The sequence below is a fragment of the Cryptomeria japonica genome, chromosome 3 (assembly GCF_030272615.1).
Source record: "Cryptomeria japonica chromosome 3, Sugi_1.0, whole genome shotgun sequence".
In the NCBI taxonomy this organism is placed as follows: domain Eukaryota; kingdom Viridiplantae; phylum Streptophyta; class Pinopsida; order Cupressales; family Cupressaceae; genus Cryptomeria; species Cryptomeria japonica.
In genome coordinates, this window is record NC_081407.1 from 365,016,624 (window position 1) to 365,030,257 (window position 13,634).

General features: G+C 36.4%; 1 protein-coding gene across 8 annotated transcripts in view; it reads left to right on the top strand.

The window, feature by feature from the left end:
- Nucleotides 1–13,634, top strand: part of LOC131080024 (serine/threonine-protein kinase EDR1) — a 304,024-nt gene that overhangs the window by 97,981 nt on the left and 192,409 nt on the right. For all 8 annotated transcript variants that reach the window (XR_009114112.2, XR_009114111.2, XM_058018115.2 and 5 more), the window contains one exon: nucleotides 1,271–1,366. Coding sequence is in view for 6 of the 8 variants with exons in the window: in XM_058018115.2 (XP_057874098.1) it covers nucleotides 1,271–1,366 (96 nt within the window). In the remaining 2 variants the exon portion in view is untranslated. The remainder of the gene's footprint in view (nucleotides 1–1,270; nucleotides 1,367–13,634) is intronic.

Genomic DNA, 13,634 nt, shown 5'->3' on the forward strand with positions numbered 1-13,634 from the left:
ATCTTTGCATCTTGACGATGTTTCTGTCTCAGAAAAATGAAGATTTTGAGGGGGGTGGGGGGGGGGTGGGGTTTCACATCTTTGTAGGACGTTGCATAATAATTAAGAAGAAACCACCAATAACTATTCATGGCAAGTCACACTTTATCTATAAAATGTTGTGTGTCCTATCTGTGGCATGTAGGTAAACATTTAAAACTTTATGCTTGTGTTTTCATTTACTAGGCAAGTTTCCCAAATTCAACCTCTCATTTACTGATGAAAAGAAAGCCAGAAATTGTCAATAGTTAGCCATGTTCTATCATATTCTGCTTGTTTTTTTTTTTTTGATAGGTAATTGGCTGAAGCCTGAATAGCTTTTGACTGGAGCTATGAACCAGTGGGGCCACAGTAGGGGCCCCATCCCCATTACATATCTTTAAATTATTATTATTATAATTATTATTATTGTGTTTGATTAGATTGACCTCAAGACCTTCCCCATCCTATGGAAGGCCAAGAGTCACAACTTAGAATTCCACTTTAGATGTCCCTATTGGGAGTTGAACTTGGGTCTCCACCATGAAAACCCAGTGTTTTAACTAGTTAAGCTCAACCCCTTGGACATCATATTCTGCTTGTTGATGGGTGGAATAATCTAGGAAATTCTGTTGTTAAAGTGGTTACAATCATAACAATACTATTGTAGTTGATATAAAATGCTTATTGTTATGTTTGATAATTTTGGTTGCCTGCCAGTGTACTAATTAATTGTATTAAGTGGGTTGTCACACTTGGGTAGTTACGTGTTGGTTGGGTGATGGTCGCTGAGAGGTACACAACCGTCAACCAACCAACACATAATTACCCGACAGTGACAACCCACTTAATACAATTAAATAATACATTGTCGGATAACCAAAATTATCAAACATAACAATAAACATTTCATGCCAGCTACACCAGCTACAAATGAATGCAATTTAATCTGCCTATTCAGCCAAGTGTTATAGTTTCTTGCAATGAGGTGCATACAGAATTTTTTTTTTTTAAATTTTAATGTGGAATGCTCCAATATTTTTCTTGAATCGGTGGGAATTTGATTGAATAACCAAAGAGACAAGGGTGTATAAGTTGATGTATTTCAAGTTAAGATTTGGCTAAATCCATGTGATATGAAGTAATGAGTTTGGGTAACATAGATTTCAATAGTGGCCTATTGATGAATATACCTGCATGCTTGTGTATGCTGAGGTTATTTTGAGTCTAAATGTGTACAATATTTTTGCAGTCCAGAGCATCCTTTGTTGAGGACTCATGGCCGTTCTATGCTGAGTGGGCGCAGACAGTCATTTGGAGAAGATGGTGATTCTGTGAGTGCGTCAAGGTATGTATCTTCTAGGGAATCATTAGCTAACAATTTGTAGAACCATTAGCTAACAACTTGTAGAATCACAAATGCAAATTCAGTCATATATAAGTTTAAAGTTCTGTCTAATTGTAGGGATCAAATGTTAGAAGATTATCCTGGTTCAGCTGTATATTAATGGGATGTTATAAATGGATTTTAGTGATAAATGATATCAACCGTTTCCTTTGTACAAGAGAGCTTTCTGTATTGAAAATAAATGATACGAAGATTGTATTTACTGAAATTAGTTAAATATTTGGTAATAGATGCATTTGAATGATTGGTTTATCTAATATGGTGAGTTTATAAAGGGAAATTACAAATAGAGCTTATTTAAGTTGTGCTTTAGTTTTAATTACTGAATCAAAGAGATTTAACCAAATAATTTCTTTCGTGGGCGTCAAGGCCCTGTACATTTCAACTCAAAATCCTCATTAAAATGAATCAAAGAGAGAATAGGGGATTAACTAATAGGAATATTCCTTGCCTTGTTAACCTTTTAAAATATTTGGGTATATCACTATTGTTTAAGCTTCTATGGAAGATATAGCCTGCATTCATCCATAAGTATATTATGTTAGACTTTCGTGATCAGATTATCCACAATAAACAGAAAACCAAAGTTGCACAATAAAGCATACAAATAGAGGATCACACAACACAAGACTACCCTGGGAAAACCTCCCTCTTGGAGGAAAAACCCAGCAACAAATCAGATCTAGATCCTTTTATTAATTGTAGAATACAATGGCAATAAAGATCAGATTACTTATCTGATATAACTGTCAACCTAGGGCAGAATTAGAGTTACAGTCGTAACCAAGCTAGGGCACAATATAACAGCAGAAGATAACAGACTTATCAGCATACAATTTCCAGCTCTTTGTAGTTCTTCACTGAAGATTGCAGACCTAATGATGTTTGTGGACCTTCAAGAGGAACTCGCTATCCTCTTCAATGTATTCACTGTCCAAGATCGCATGTATGGTAAATGCTGATGGCAGAAGTAATTCGCTGATCTTCAGAGGTGGTTTACTTGCCTTCAATGAATATTTGCTAACCTCCAGATCTTGCAGAGCTAACTTCACTTTGATGATGATAAAACTGAATGATGAATACATACAAATGAATCTCAATTTGTATGTGGCGTGGAGACCAATTCAAGTCGGCTTTACCTTAAGTTTTGTGCCAAGATTTTAATTGCAATTATAAGGCTTACACGTTGCCTTAAGTCTTGCCCTATTTTGGCATCTTAATAATGATTAAGTTATATTGCAAGGGGAGCGCACCTATTTAGGGCCACACGTTACATGAAGTGATATAGGGTCGGCCCTATAATATGATGAACGCCTTTCATTTTGCTTGGTGTGTAGGAGATAAAGGGCCCAGCCCTATTCGAGTTTGTGCACATAGAGATAGGGCCCAGCCCTATTTACACACCTCCTTAATGAAGCAGGGCCCAGCCCCCTTTTGGGATTCAGACAACATTGGAATAGGGCCTAGCCCTATTTGTTTTACACATTACATATAAATACAATAGATAGGGCCCTGCCCTATAAGGATTCAGATGATGCCTTAAGGCAATCCGAATCCTATTTATTTTCCTAACCTAGTTACCAAATCAACATATTACCCTTTTATCACCAATCAAATTCAACTTAGACCCTTTTGTTAGGAAAGGTCTCTAAACATTGCTAATAATGTGAGTATATAAATAATGTAGTTTTTGGACTAAGAAAAATAAAAATTCAATTTCTAGGCTATAGATTGTGTTATTGGGGAAAATAATTTTTTTGGGATGTTTGGCATCACTTCTAAGTTCTAAGGCTATTTCTTGTGTGGACCTTTTTGAGCTCTAGAATTTAACAAAAAAGGGTCACCAATCGCCTTTTGAATCAAAAGTTATGCCCTCCTACATTGGCAATGTAAAAACTTCTCAGGCACAAAAAGAGCTATAAGAGAGAGTTACAATTGTTGACCAACATATGATGCATGTTATGAAACATCATAATATATGTTTGATTGGTGATAATAATGGCAACATGAAATGCCTGAGTTAGTAGTAGATTATGACATGCTTATGACAAATGGGAGGAATATGCTATTATTTGCTTGCAAAATCATCATGCGATTTAGGTGTTGGTTTTGTAGCTAGGTATTTGGGTGCTACTTTTTGGGTCGTTTTAGATCATGGTTTTGTAATTAACATTTGTTCTTTTCAACTTTCATGTACTCGTATTTATTGGGTGGTTGAGATGGAGGTATTTGTAGTGTGTTTGTGGGTACCGATGTGTTGTTAGAATTACTTCAAATCTTTGGTTGGTGATACTTCTATAAAGGTTTCCTTTGTGTGATGTCCCCAACAGGGACCTCTTCCTTTGAGATTTTGATGACAATTAAATGGTGATGTAAAAGAGTTATAGATCACTGTTATATTACCCAAGTCTAATTTATTTTAGGGTGATATCTGAAAGTAATTATGTTATGAGATCCGATACAAATAGAGATTGGATCAAGCAATCCTTTGTTCGTAAGGATATTCTAGAATGCAACAGAAAATATCTGATACGTGAAATATCTTGACAAGAGTATGCTATTATCTGAGATGTGTAACAAATATTTATATTTAATGCCGTCAATATCTTCTGAATATACAGATTATGATATCTGCGATTAAGAAAGTTCTCCTATTTATACATTGCAGTTTGATATTGAAAAGTATCGTTGATTTGTAAGTATGGATTCACAGATGTGTGGTGTTGATATCTACCGACTGATCCTTCCTTTCGATTATGTATGATTCTTTCTTAATTTCTTCGATGGACAATTTATATCCTTCTTCTCTGGTCCTGTCCCTGGGTGATTCGATTGACTTGTTATATTTTGCAAGTGGAATAGTCGTCTTGTTTAGTTTGAACCGTCTTCTCCTTCATACACGTCCTTCTATTAATGTTTGTTACGTTGCTAAGTCTGTCTTTAGCAAATCATTAACAGAAGTCAAGGGTTGACACGACTCTAATGATTCGGTTCCCGGGAGTCAACGTTCGTGTTTGCTGATGATCATCTTCTCCTCTATTCGCCTTATCCATAGTTGTTAGTGATCGATATGTTTATAATTATTGGTGTGATATGTTATTCGACTGGAGTCACCAATGTTATGCTGCTTGCGTAAGACCCATCCCTCTGATATACCGGTCTGTGTATTATATGATGTCCACTCTTGAGCTATTGATAATTCAGTAATCTTATCGGTCGACTTCCTTGGGGATATCGTAATTCAAGTTCATACATAAGATAGTCAAGTCTGGCCGATTTATTCTCAACTTCGTCTCTTCCTAGAGACTTTACAAAGTTGAGCATTCGTTCTCTGAGTGGGGCTATCACACTTTGCAAGTGCCTTGTAACTGTGTTTAGATTACTGAATAATACATCAGGCTTCTTTGGAGTTTGTGTTTTTTATCTCAAAAAGGTTTATCCCACGTATAATTGTGTCATGGTAAGATATTTGTTCATGTTTTATATGTGTTTCTCGTTTCCATAATTATAAAGGTGTAAAATGTGTACAGTACTCTCTCAGATTAGTGTTGGAAGCATTTTTTGTATACTTGGCTTCCTTTTCGTTGGTATAAGAGCGTGATCACCTCAGATTCTAGGTGTTGTGTAGAAGTTCTTTTGTACTAGTCTTCATTTAAGTGGGAGCTTGTTCAAAAGGGTTTCATTTGATTGAAGGAAGAGATGTCAAGTACATCCAAAATAGAAATGAATTTCTTAGGCACAAGCTTTGAACCTTGGAAACTCAAGATTGAGGATATACTTGTGGGATGAGATCTATTGGTTGTAGTATGTAGATCTAAACCTACTATTATGTTACAAGAAGATTGGGACAAAATGGATAGAGAAGCTAAGGGTCTCATTAGATTTTGATGTTTATTTAGTATTGTTGAATGTATGTGAAGAAACCAATTCAACTCTTATTCTACAACTCTTATTTGAAAGAAACTAGGAGACTTGTATGAAGCTAATGATTAGTTAGAAAAATCTTTTAAAGGAAGTCCTATCCCTTAAGCATGGAAGATGGTGGCTTTGTGGCAAAAAACCAGAATGCGTTTAACATGGTTGTTACCTAGTTGCACTTTGTCCGAATAAAAGTAGAGGAGAATCATTGCATGACTTTGCTATGTTCTTTTTCGTATACATGAAACGACCTTGCTATGGCTATTGGGAGCATTGTGAGCAAATTGAAAATGAATGATATGGTGGCATCATTGCTTTCAAAAGAGATGCGAAGAAAGGCTTTTGAATTTTCTCAGGATACCCTAGTTGGTTGTGGTTGATACAAACAAGAAGGCAAGGACAAGTCTAGATCGAAATCGTATGGGATATCCAGATCCTTTACTAAGCCCAAGGTAAAATGTGCATATTATAGAATGATTGAACATTTTACAAGAGATTGTAAGGATGAAAAAAAGAAGAGCAATTTTGGTGATTACTTTGAGTTCTCTAGAGGATGACGATGGTGCCTTTGTTGTAGCCTTGGCTACAATGCATTCGAAGGTGCATTGGTTGATTGTATTTGGTGCATATTGTCATATGACTTCACATGAAGGTTGGTTTACAAAATAAGAAGAATACAATGGTGGGAAGGCGTACGTTTGAGATGATTGTAATCGAAAGATCGTTGGTTGTGGAAGAGTTTTGATTTAATTCCTAGTTTGATGAGTGATGGGGACCAATGGTGTATAGCATGTCCCTAGTTTGGCACTAAACCTAATTTGTGTAAATGAATTGAGTGATTTATGTTTTTTTCTTGAGTGGAGGGTGCAAGATGTTTAGAGGGACAATGGTGCTTGCTAAGGGTGTTTGAAAATGCACTTTGTTTTAGCTAGATGTATCCATGATTCCATGGTTTAGTGCAATCGCTTTTCAGTTTATGAAGTGATGAGGTGTAATGCCCCCTCATTCTGAGTAGATCACTCAAATATAGAGGTCCACTTGGTAGCCATCTCCGCAGGTGAAAATGATGGATAGGAGATGATAGCGATGGCATATGGGAGCCTATACTTGACACTTAGGCGCTAGGAAGTGTTATTAATTGAGAGTATAATGTTATTTTATTATAAAGTCACTTTTTCTAAAAACAGAAAGAAGTAAATTAAAGTGACTTTATTGGGATTAAGTTATAAAGTATTAATAAAACATTAAAATAACCCCATGGCACGCCCCCCCTTGGCATTAAGTTGATTTTAAAAGGTGGCACCCTCAATGATGGAATAGACCGTCAAGTTGGGTGAATTATTTAGAGAGGATTTTTATCTAATAAATTTCATTAATTTGTGGAGCGAACCTTAAAAGGTTAGATTAGGGTTGGGGAAACAATAAATTAATGTGGGGAGACTTCATTTGGCTATCTTGGAATCATTTTTACAATCAGCTTTTTGGGAATTGTGCTCTGCAACACATTTCAACAGCATAGCAGCTTTGAGGATCGAAAACTCTTTGAAGATAGGTGGATTTGGATGATACCCCAATTCACAGAATGGAGGGATTCATTTAGAATTCCTAATTGTGCTTCAATTCAGACTTATTTAGCAGTTTCAGTGAATTATTTGCAGGTTGGAGAGGGTTTGGGAACTTTAGAAGGCAGCCATATCTACATTGCAGCAGCTGTACAACTTCCATAGGCAGCCGTACCATTTGCAGCTCCCCCAGATTGCAACTCTTGTTCGATTCAGCCTATTGAGGGTTTAGATTTCATGGAAATCTGATGAGCAGCACTACACATTAGTATTTCAATAAATTCAACAGGCGATAGGAGCACATTTTCATTCATTTATTAATTTTGCTAGTAGATGGAATAATCCTTTGTTGGAGCCAGACATGGAATTCAGTAGATCTCCAGGAATTGTTTTTGGTAATTATTGTTGGGTCAAATAAAGCTCATTGGAGCCACTTCCAGCATTTGGGTTTTCTTAGATTGTATTCTGCTTCAGTTTCTTTAATAAAACGCATTCCAGGCCTTGGTATGCAATTCTATTGTCGTGGTGAAGTAGATTTCTTAATTCTCAAATTATCATTTTGCTGCTCCAAAATTCAGAATTTTGAGTTTTATTATCAGTCAATTATATTTCAGTATTTTAAGTTGAGAAGTATTGTTAGATTGGCATTCTTGCATGATCAAACTTCCATACAACTATTGGTATCAAAACGCAGTAGAAACCCAAAAAAAAACTATCTTAAACCACCAATCAGTAAGCAATGAGAAAATATTCAGAAAATCTTGGCTGGGGATCTTTCATGAGATTTGTACTTTCAACTTCACCATTGGATCCAATAAAAGAGGAGTTTTGCATCAACTTTCGATGGTCTTGCTTTCTTCATGCTTGAGGGTGTTCATGCTTTACCGACTCAGCTTCTTGCAAAGAAAAAATTGTTATATTTGTAAATGATGAGTCACATAGGTGAGAAGGGTCTAAGGACCTTGGAAAACAAAAGCCTTGTTGAGGGGCTAATTGATTGTAACCTCGAATTCAAGTTTTGCAAAAAAATTGTTTATGGAAAACAAAATTATTTTTTAGTCTTCATTTTAGTTCTCATAAATCTTTTGGGATATTGGACTTGATAGGTGTTGGCGGCAATATTGTACACGGAAATAAAACTAGATAATTAAGTTGTAATTGTGTTGGTTAGTTGGCAACCGAGGGGTGGTAGTTCCAGTGCGACAGTTGGTGCTTGCACCCCCTCGACATCTTTATATACTTCCGAATGTAACTTGTGTAAGGGGGAGGACTCGAATAACATCTCTTATATTGCATCTGATATCTATGGCATTATTATCTTGCATTACGTGTTTTATCTGTGTGCTTTAAGTTATTCACCCGAGAGGGTAAAGAATAGGATCTAATGTTTTTGGTCTTTTAATATTTATTCGATCTCAATATCCATTTATTATGTTTGTCCTCAAAATCTTAATCTTTTTACCAATCTAATTGCAAAATTTGATGGGACTCTTTTAAACTTGATGTCAAAAGCAAAATTTTGTTTCTTAGAATCTTATTTGTTTCAATTTTTGGAGCATTCTTGTAAAGAATTTATTTATTTGAGTCAAATAAATAATATGCTTTTGGCCATATTATCGATGGTGACCAAGACTGGGGTTCATCCCAGTGTGTTGGTTAAGTGGTGGTGTTGTGCCCAGAAAGGTTCAAATCTTGGTTGGGCCATTATGATCATAGGCTTGTGCCTTTGCTGATCTAATGTTCATGGGGATTTGAGGCCCAAGATTGATAAATGGTAATGAGTGAAATATCCCACCCTGTTTTATGCTTTTGGATTCGGGTTCTGGAATATTTTTGTCTTTTTGCATTTCACTTTTTTTTTTTTAAAAAATTTTTATTTGCTTTTTTCTCAGTTTTCTGAGTTTTTATTTTATTTTTTTAAAATATATGAATTGATAGAGAAATACTATAAAATGTAAATAACAACTTCTAATTTTTTAGCAATTTAATTACTCCGAACCCTCCCTTCAAAAATAATTTAACAAATTAATAATTCATACCCTTATCAGCTAGAGATAATCATATTGATTCTGAAAATACAAATCAGATGCACAAATCCTAACGTGTCTTTGAATGCTGGAATATGCTGATTATTAGAGTTCACAGCAGATCTGAACTCACCTCAAGAAAACCCATGCGGCCTTGGAATATGTACAGCTGTAAAGAAAATTATTTTTTTAAGTCTTGGAAACCCACGTTGAAACCAATTGCTTTGTGACCAAATTGATTGCACAAAACTCAATAACCAAAGAATGAGTGATGAAATCTAGTTATATGTGCTTACTTGTGTGAAGGCTTTCTGAATGTGTCATTCTTGACTTTTGAAGGTTTGCTTTTATTTGTGAAGCCCTTTGGCGCATCAGTATGCCCTTTCGGGTCTTCTTCACTTTATTTATTTTGAAGTTTTGTAGCCTTTGAACTTGACTCTTCTATGGTAGCCTCTTTGTTTTCTTCAAACCCAGATCCAAACTCGATGGAAGATGATCTTTGAGAGTTGATTACCTTTTCCAACATTCCATTGCTCTTTTCAAACTGTTGGTTGAAATTTTGTACACATGGGAAGATGTGCAAAATTGTGGTTTCACTTTCAACCATTGTGTGTGAGTGTAAAACTCTCCTAATTTAGGGAAAGAGCCCCCTTTTCCACTATTATTAACTAAAACTAATCTAACTTGGGCGGGACAACAACCTTTCCTCTTTTTTCAGAAAAGATTATATTCTTTTCTCTTCCCTAAAAAGAAACAACAATATTAAAAGATAATTACAACAACTTAAAGCAAGACGAGAGAAAATGAAGTTTTTTGAAAGTACAAAGACTTCCGTCAAAGTCTTGAGTTCCCACAATTCTATCTACCTTTTTCATAATGATAAAACAAGAACAATATACAACATATGGTAGCGCAAAGTCTTGTGTATATATAGGAGAGGGGTTGATTGCAAAATGTGGGAGAAGTCTAACTAACTAAGATTTTCTTCACAACTAACTAACTAACTATGACTTATTCAAATTATAGTTCTATTACTAACCAACTTGTAATTTGTTTACATGTAATTACAATTTACAAGGTTACAAGTGAGAATGCACTTGTAATCATGAATCCTGACACTATATGTAATTTGTCGAAAACAAAATGCAAGTGTCATGAGACACTTCTTATTCTTTTCTATCTCTAGCCATGAGGGACTGGAAACTGTCGATGGATTTCTGCAACTCATCAGGATGAGGACTTGCAGTATTCCTAGCAACGACAACAGTCTTGATCATGACATGAAAATACCTCACTGTTGCCTCCCTGTGCTCCTGAAGAACAATTTGCATTTTATAAAAAAACATTTGGTAACTTACAAACTTGTGGATTGAAGCCACAGTAAACTGTTCTTATTATAGTTCTTGAGGAAGGCTTGACACTAATTCTGTAAGTATCAAATCTTCCGTGAGCAACTCTCCATCATGACTTAAGATCTTGCAAGATATCTTGTGAGCTTAAAGAAGAATTTCGCTCCTGACCCTTCCAAAGGGTCCAGAGCGAATTTTCCTAAGAACCTCTGTTGGTCCTAACTTGGACTATAACCCTTGCTTCCAAGCCTTGACTGAATGAAGAATGATCTATCCATGCCTTACATATAAACTGAAGCAAACTTGAAGACCAAAATGAGAGAAATTTGAGCCAAAAAGTAAAATTTCGCTCTTGACCCTCTCAAAGGGTCTAGAGCGAATTTCACCTAAGCTCCTGACCCTTCCAAGGGGTCTAGAGCAAAATCCTTAGAAAGGCCTAATTTCTCACCAAAAGCATTGAGTGGACATCGCTTTGACGACAAATGGACTTGATTGAGATGGAGGAAGCACCCAAAAGCTAAGTCTAAAAGCAAAGTTGAAGGAAATATGAGATTTTGAGTGCAAATAGCTATTTCGCTCCTTACCCTTCCAAAGGGCCCAGAGCGAATTCTCTTGAAACCTCCTTTTGCTCCCAATTTACGTCAAGCCTAGCGTTGATTGAACTTAGAGGCATCCTTAGACATGCATTTGAGTGAGTTGTGGTCACAAAGTGTGAAGAATTTGTGCAAAAATGCCAAATTCGCTTGTGACCCTTCCAAAGGGTCCAGCGCGAATTTTCATTATAGGTCCTGTCCTTCCAAAGGGTCCAGAGCGAATTTTCATTATAGGTCCTGTACTTCGAAAGGGTCCAGAGCAAATTTTCATTATAGGTCCTGTCCGTCCAAAGGATCCAAAGTGAATTTTCTTGGAGGGTCCCGACCCTTTCAAAGGGTCCAAAGTGAAATTCCTAGGTGGTCTTGTACCTTGCGTAAGCCCTTGAGTGAAACCTATTCCTAAACATTTTTGAAGTCAAATGACTTGTTTTTTATGAGAAAAGAATGAGAAATGAATTTCTATGAAGGAAAATTGAGCAAAATGCTAATTTCGCTCCTAACCTTCTCAAAGGGTCCAGAGCGAATTTTCCTAACACCTATTTGCTCCTTGTTTGGGGTCAAAATCTTTGTTCCTATGGTGTGGTTGAGAGAGGATTGCTGTACACTTGCCTTGAGAAGGGAATTGAAGCAAAGGAAATGATGAGTTTGAGACTAAATGACAAAATTCGCTCCTGACCCTCTCAAGGGTACCAAAGCGAATTTTCTTAAGACCTTCGCTTTTGCTTCAAATATGGACTAATTTCATGCCTTGGAACCTCAATTAGCATGTTATCATCCTTGGAAACAATTGAAGTAAAGAAAAATGATGAGAAAGTAAAGGATTTGAGCTTAAAGGAGCAAATTCACTCCTGACCCTTCCAAAGGGTCCATAGCGAAATTGTTAGAAGGACATGTAGCTTCCAAAGGTACCAAGGCGAAATTCTTGAAAAAACTAATTCTTCACCTCAAACAATTGAATGAATCTCCCTTTGAGTAGATTTGAAGGCAAATTAACATGATCTTGACGTGAGAAGGATTCAGAGGACAAATCTAAGACAAGATCATGAGAAATGTGAGGTAAATTGAGCAAAATGCCAAATTCGCTCCTAACCCTTCCAAAGGGTCCAGAGTGAAATTCCTTGGGAGAGAGGGTTTAGCTAATGAATTTGTGTTGAAGGTCTTCTTAAAGTTAATTCTAGTGTTCGAACAATCCCAAGAACTATGAATTTGAGAGTGCTTTCATTTGAAAAGTGAGAAAACTTGAAACAACTCCTAATTCGCTCTTGTACCTTCCAAAGGGTCAAGAGCGAAGTTGATCCTAGTATCTTCTTGCTGATGATTTAAGGTAAGAAATGCCATGTTAGAATATATATCATGTATTCTTAATCATCTTTTGTTTTCTTTGTAGATCAAGAATGCTGGGCTAGAAGGAAGAACAGACAAAGACAAGGAGGACGTCATTAGGATGCTTCATCATCCTCAAGGGACCCCTTAAGCGCATAAAAGAAGACTTAAAGTGCTAAAGACTTCATGTGTTCAAGGAATTGCAAGCAATAGAGCAAGCTATCCTCGGGGTCCTCATTCTACCACATTAAGAGATCACAAAATGTCAGAGGAAGGATCATACAAACATTTCAAGGCGATATGAGCTACCAGAGAAGGAGTGACTTGACCATGACTTCCTATCACTATTATGCAAAATTAAGAAGAGGCCTCATCAAGCACAAAATAGTCAAGGAGAGGTACATCATTGATCAAGTACATCAAAGACGGAAGAGGATCAACCAAGGTCAGTGCAACGGAACGTTGAAGAAGCAGATAGTTTCAGAAGAGTTAATCAAAGTTAGCTTCTCATTATCACCATAGTGAGTATGAAAAGAGATACGACGTTCGTTGACTAAGCAAGTCTAGGACAATGTGGCATTCCAGTCACTTTTCGTCCAGTCAGATAGGTCCACATCAGCATGTCCAGATTAAGTGAATCACACTTATACAATAAGGCATTAACTCCGATGTACCGACCCCTGTTTCCTATTGGTTCTCGTGCATTAAATGTAATCTTCTCATTGGCTAGAGGAGTTTGTTGTAACAAACCCTAATTAGGGTTTCCATCTTGTAATCCTAGCCATTGATTGTGAATCAATCAGAGCCATTGAATTGTAAAGAGCTCTCTATATAAAGCTCTGGCTCTTCATTTGTGAAGGTTAATAGTCAAGAGTTAGTAGCTAGACTAGAAGCTTAGATAGCAATTAGAGTAGATTAGGAAGAGAAGAGAAGAAATTGTTGCCTTGATTGTAAATGAACTCCATTTTCATTGAAGTTATGGTGAAGTGTGTTGTTTCTTTGCAATATGCATGGTTTCTTGTTGAATCTTCATTTTAGATGGTAAATGATTAGATTGAATGGAGAAAATTGTTGAATGCACGCGTGTGGAATCCGCCTAATCCATACCACTAGCCTCTTACTGATTGTAAGTGTGCCCTGTGTTGTCAATTGGCATTAAAGAGCTGTCAATTGGCATTAAAGAGCTTAATTTCAAATTGTTATACATCCCATTGTTCATGCATTAGCTTGGATGGTGATCAACGTTTGATGGTGATGATTTGAATAGCTTCAAAATTCCCTTAGAAGATTGCACTGAGCTGGTGTCGAATTGTTTAGTTTTATAGCGAGACCTAGCGCTGTAGGACTCCACCTAGTCGTTCATTTATCTTCTTGCATTCTAGGTCTTAGAGTAGACTTTCTAAACCCTTTATCTTTTGATATTTCTTTATTATCCC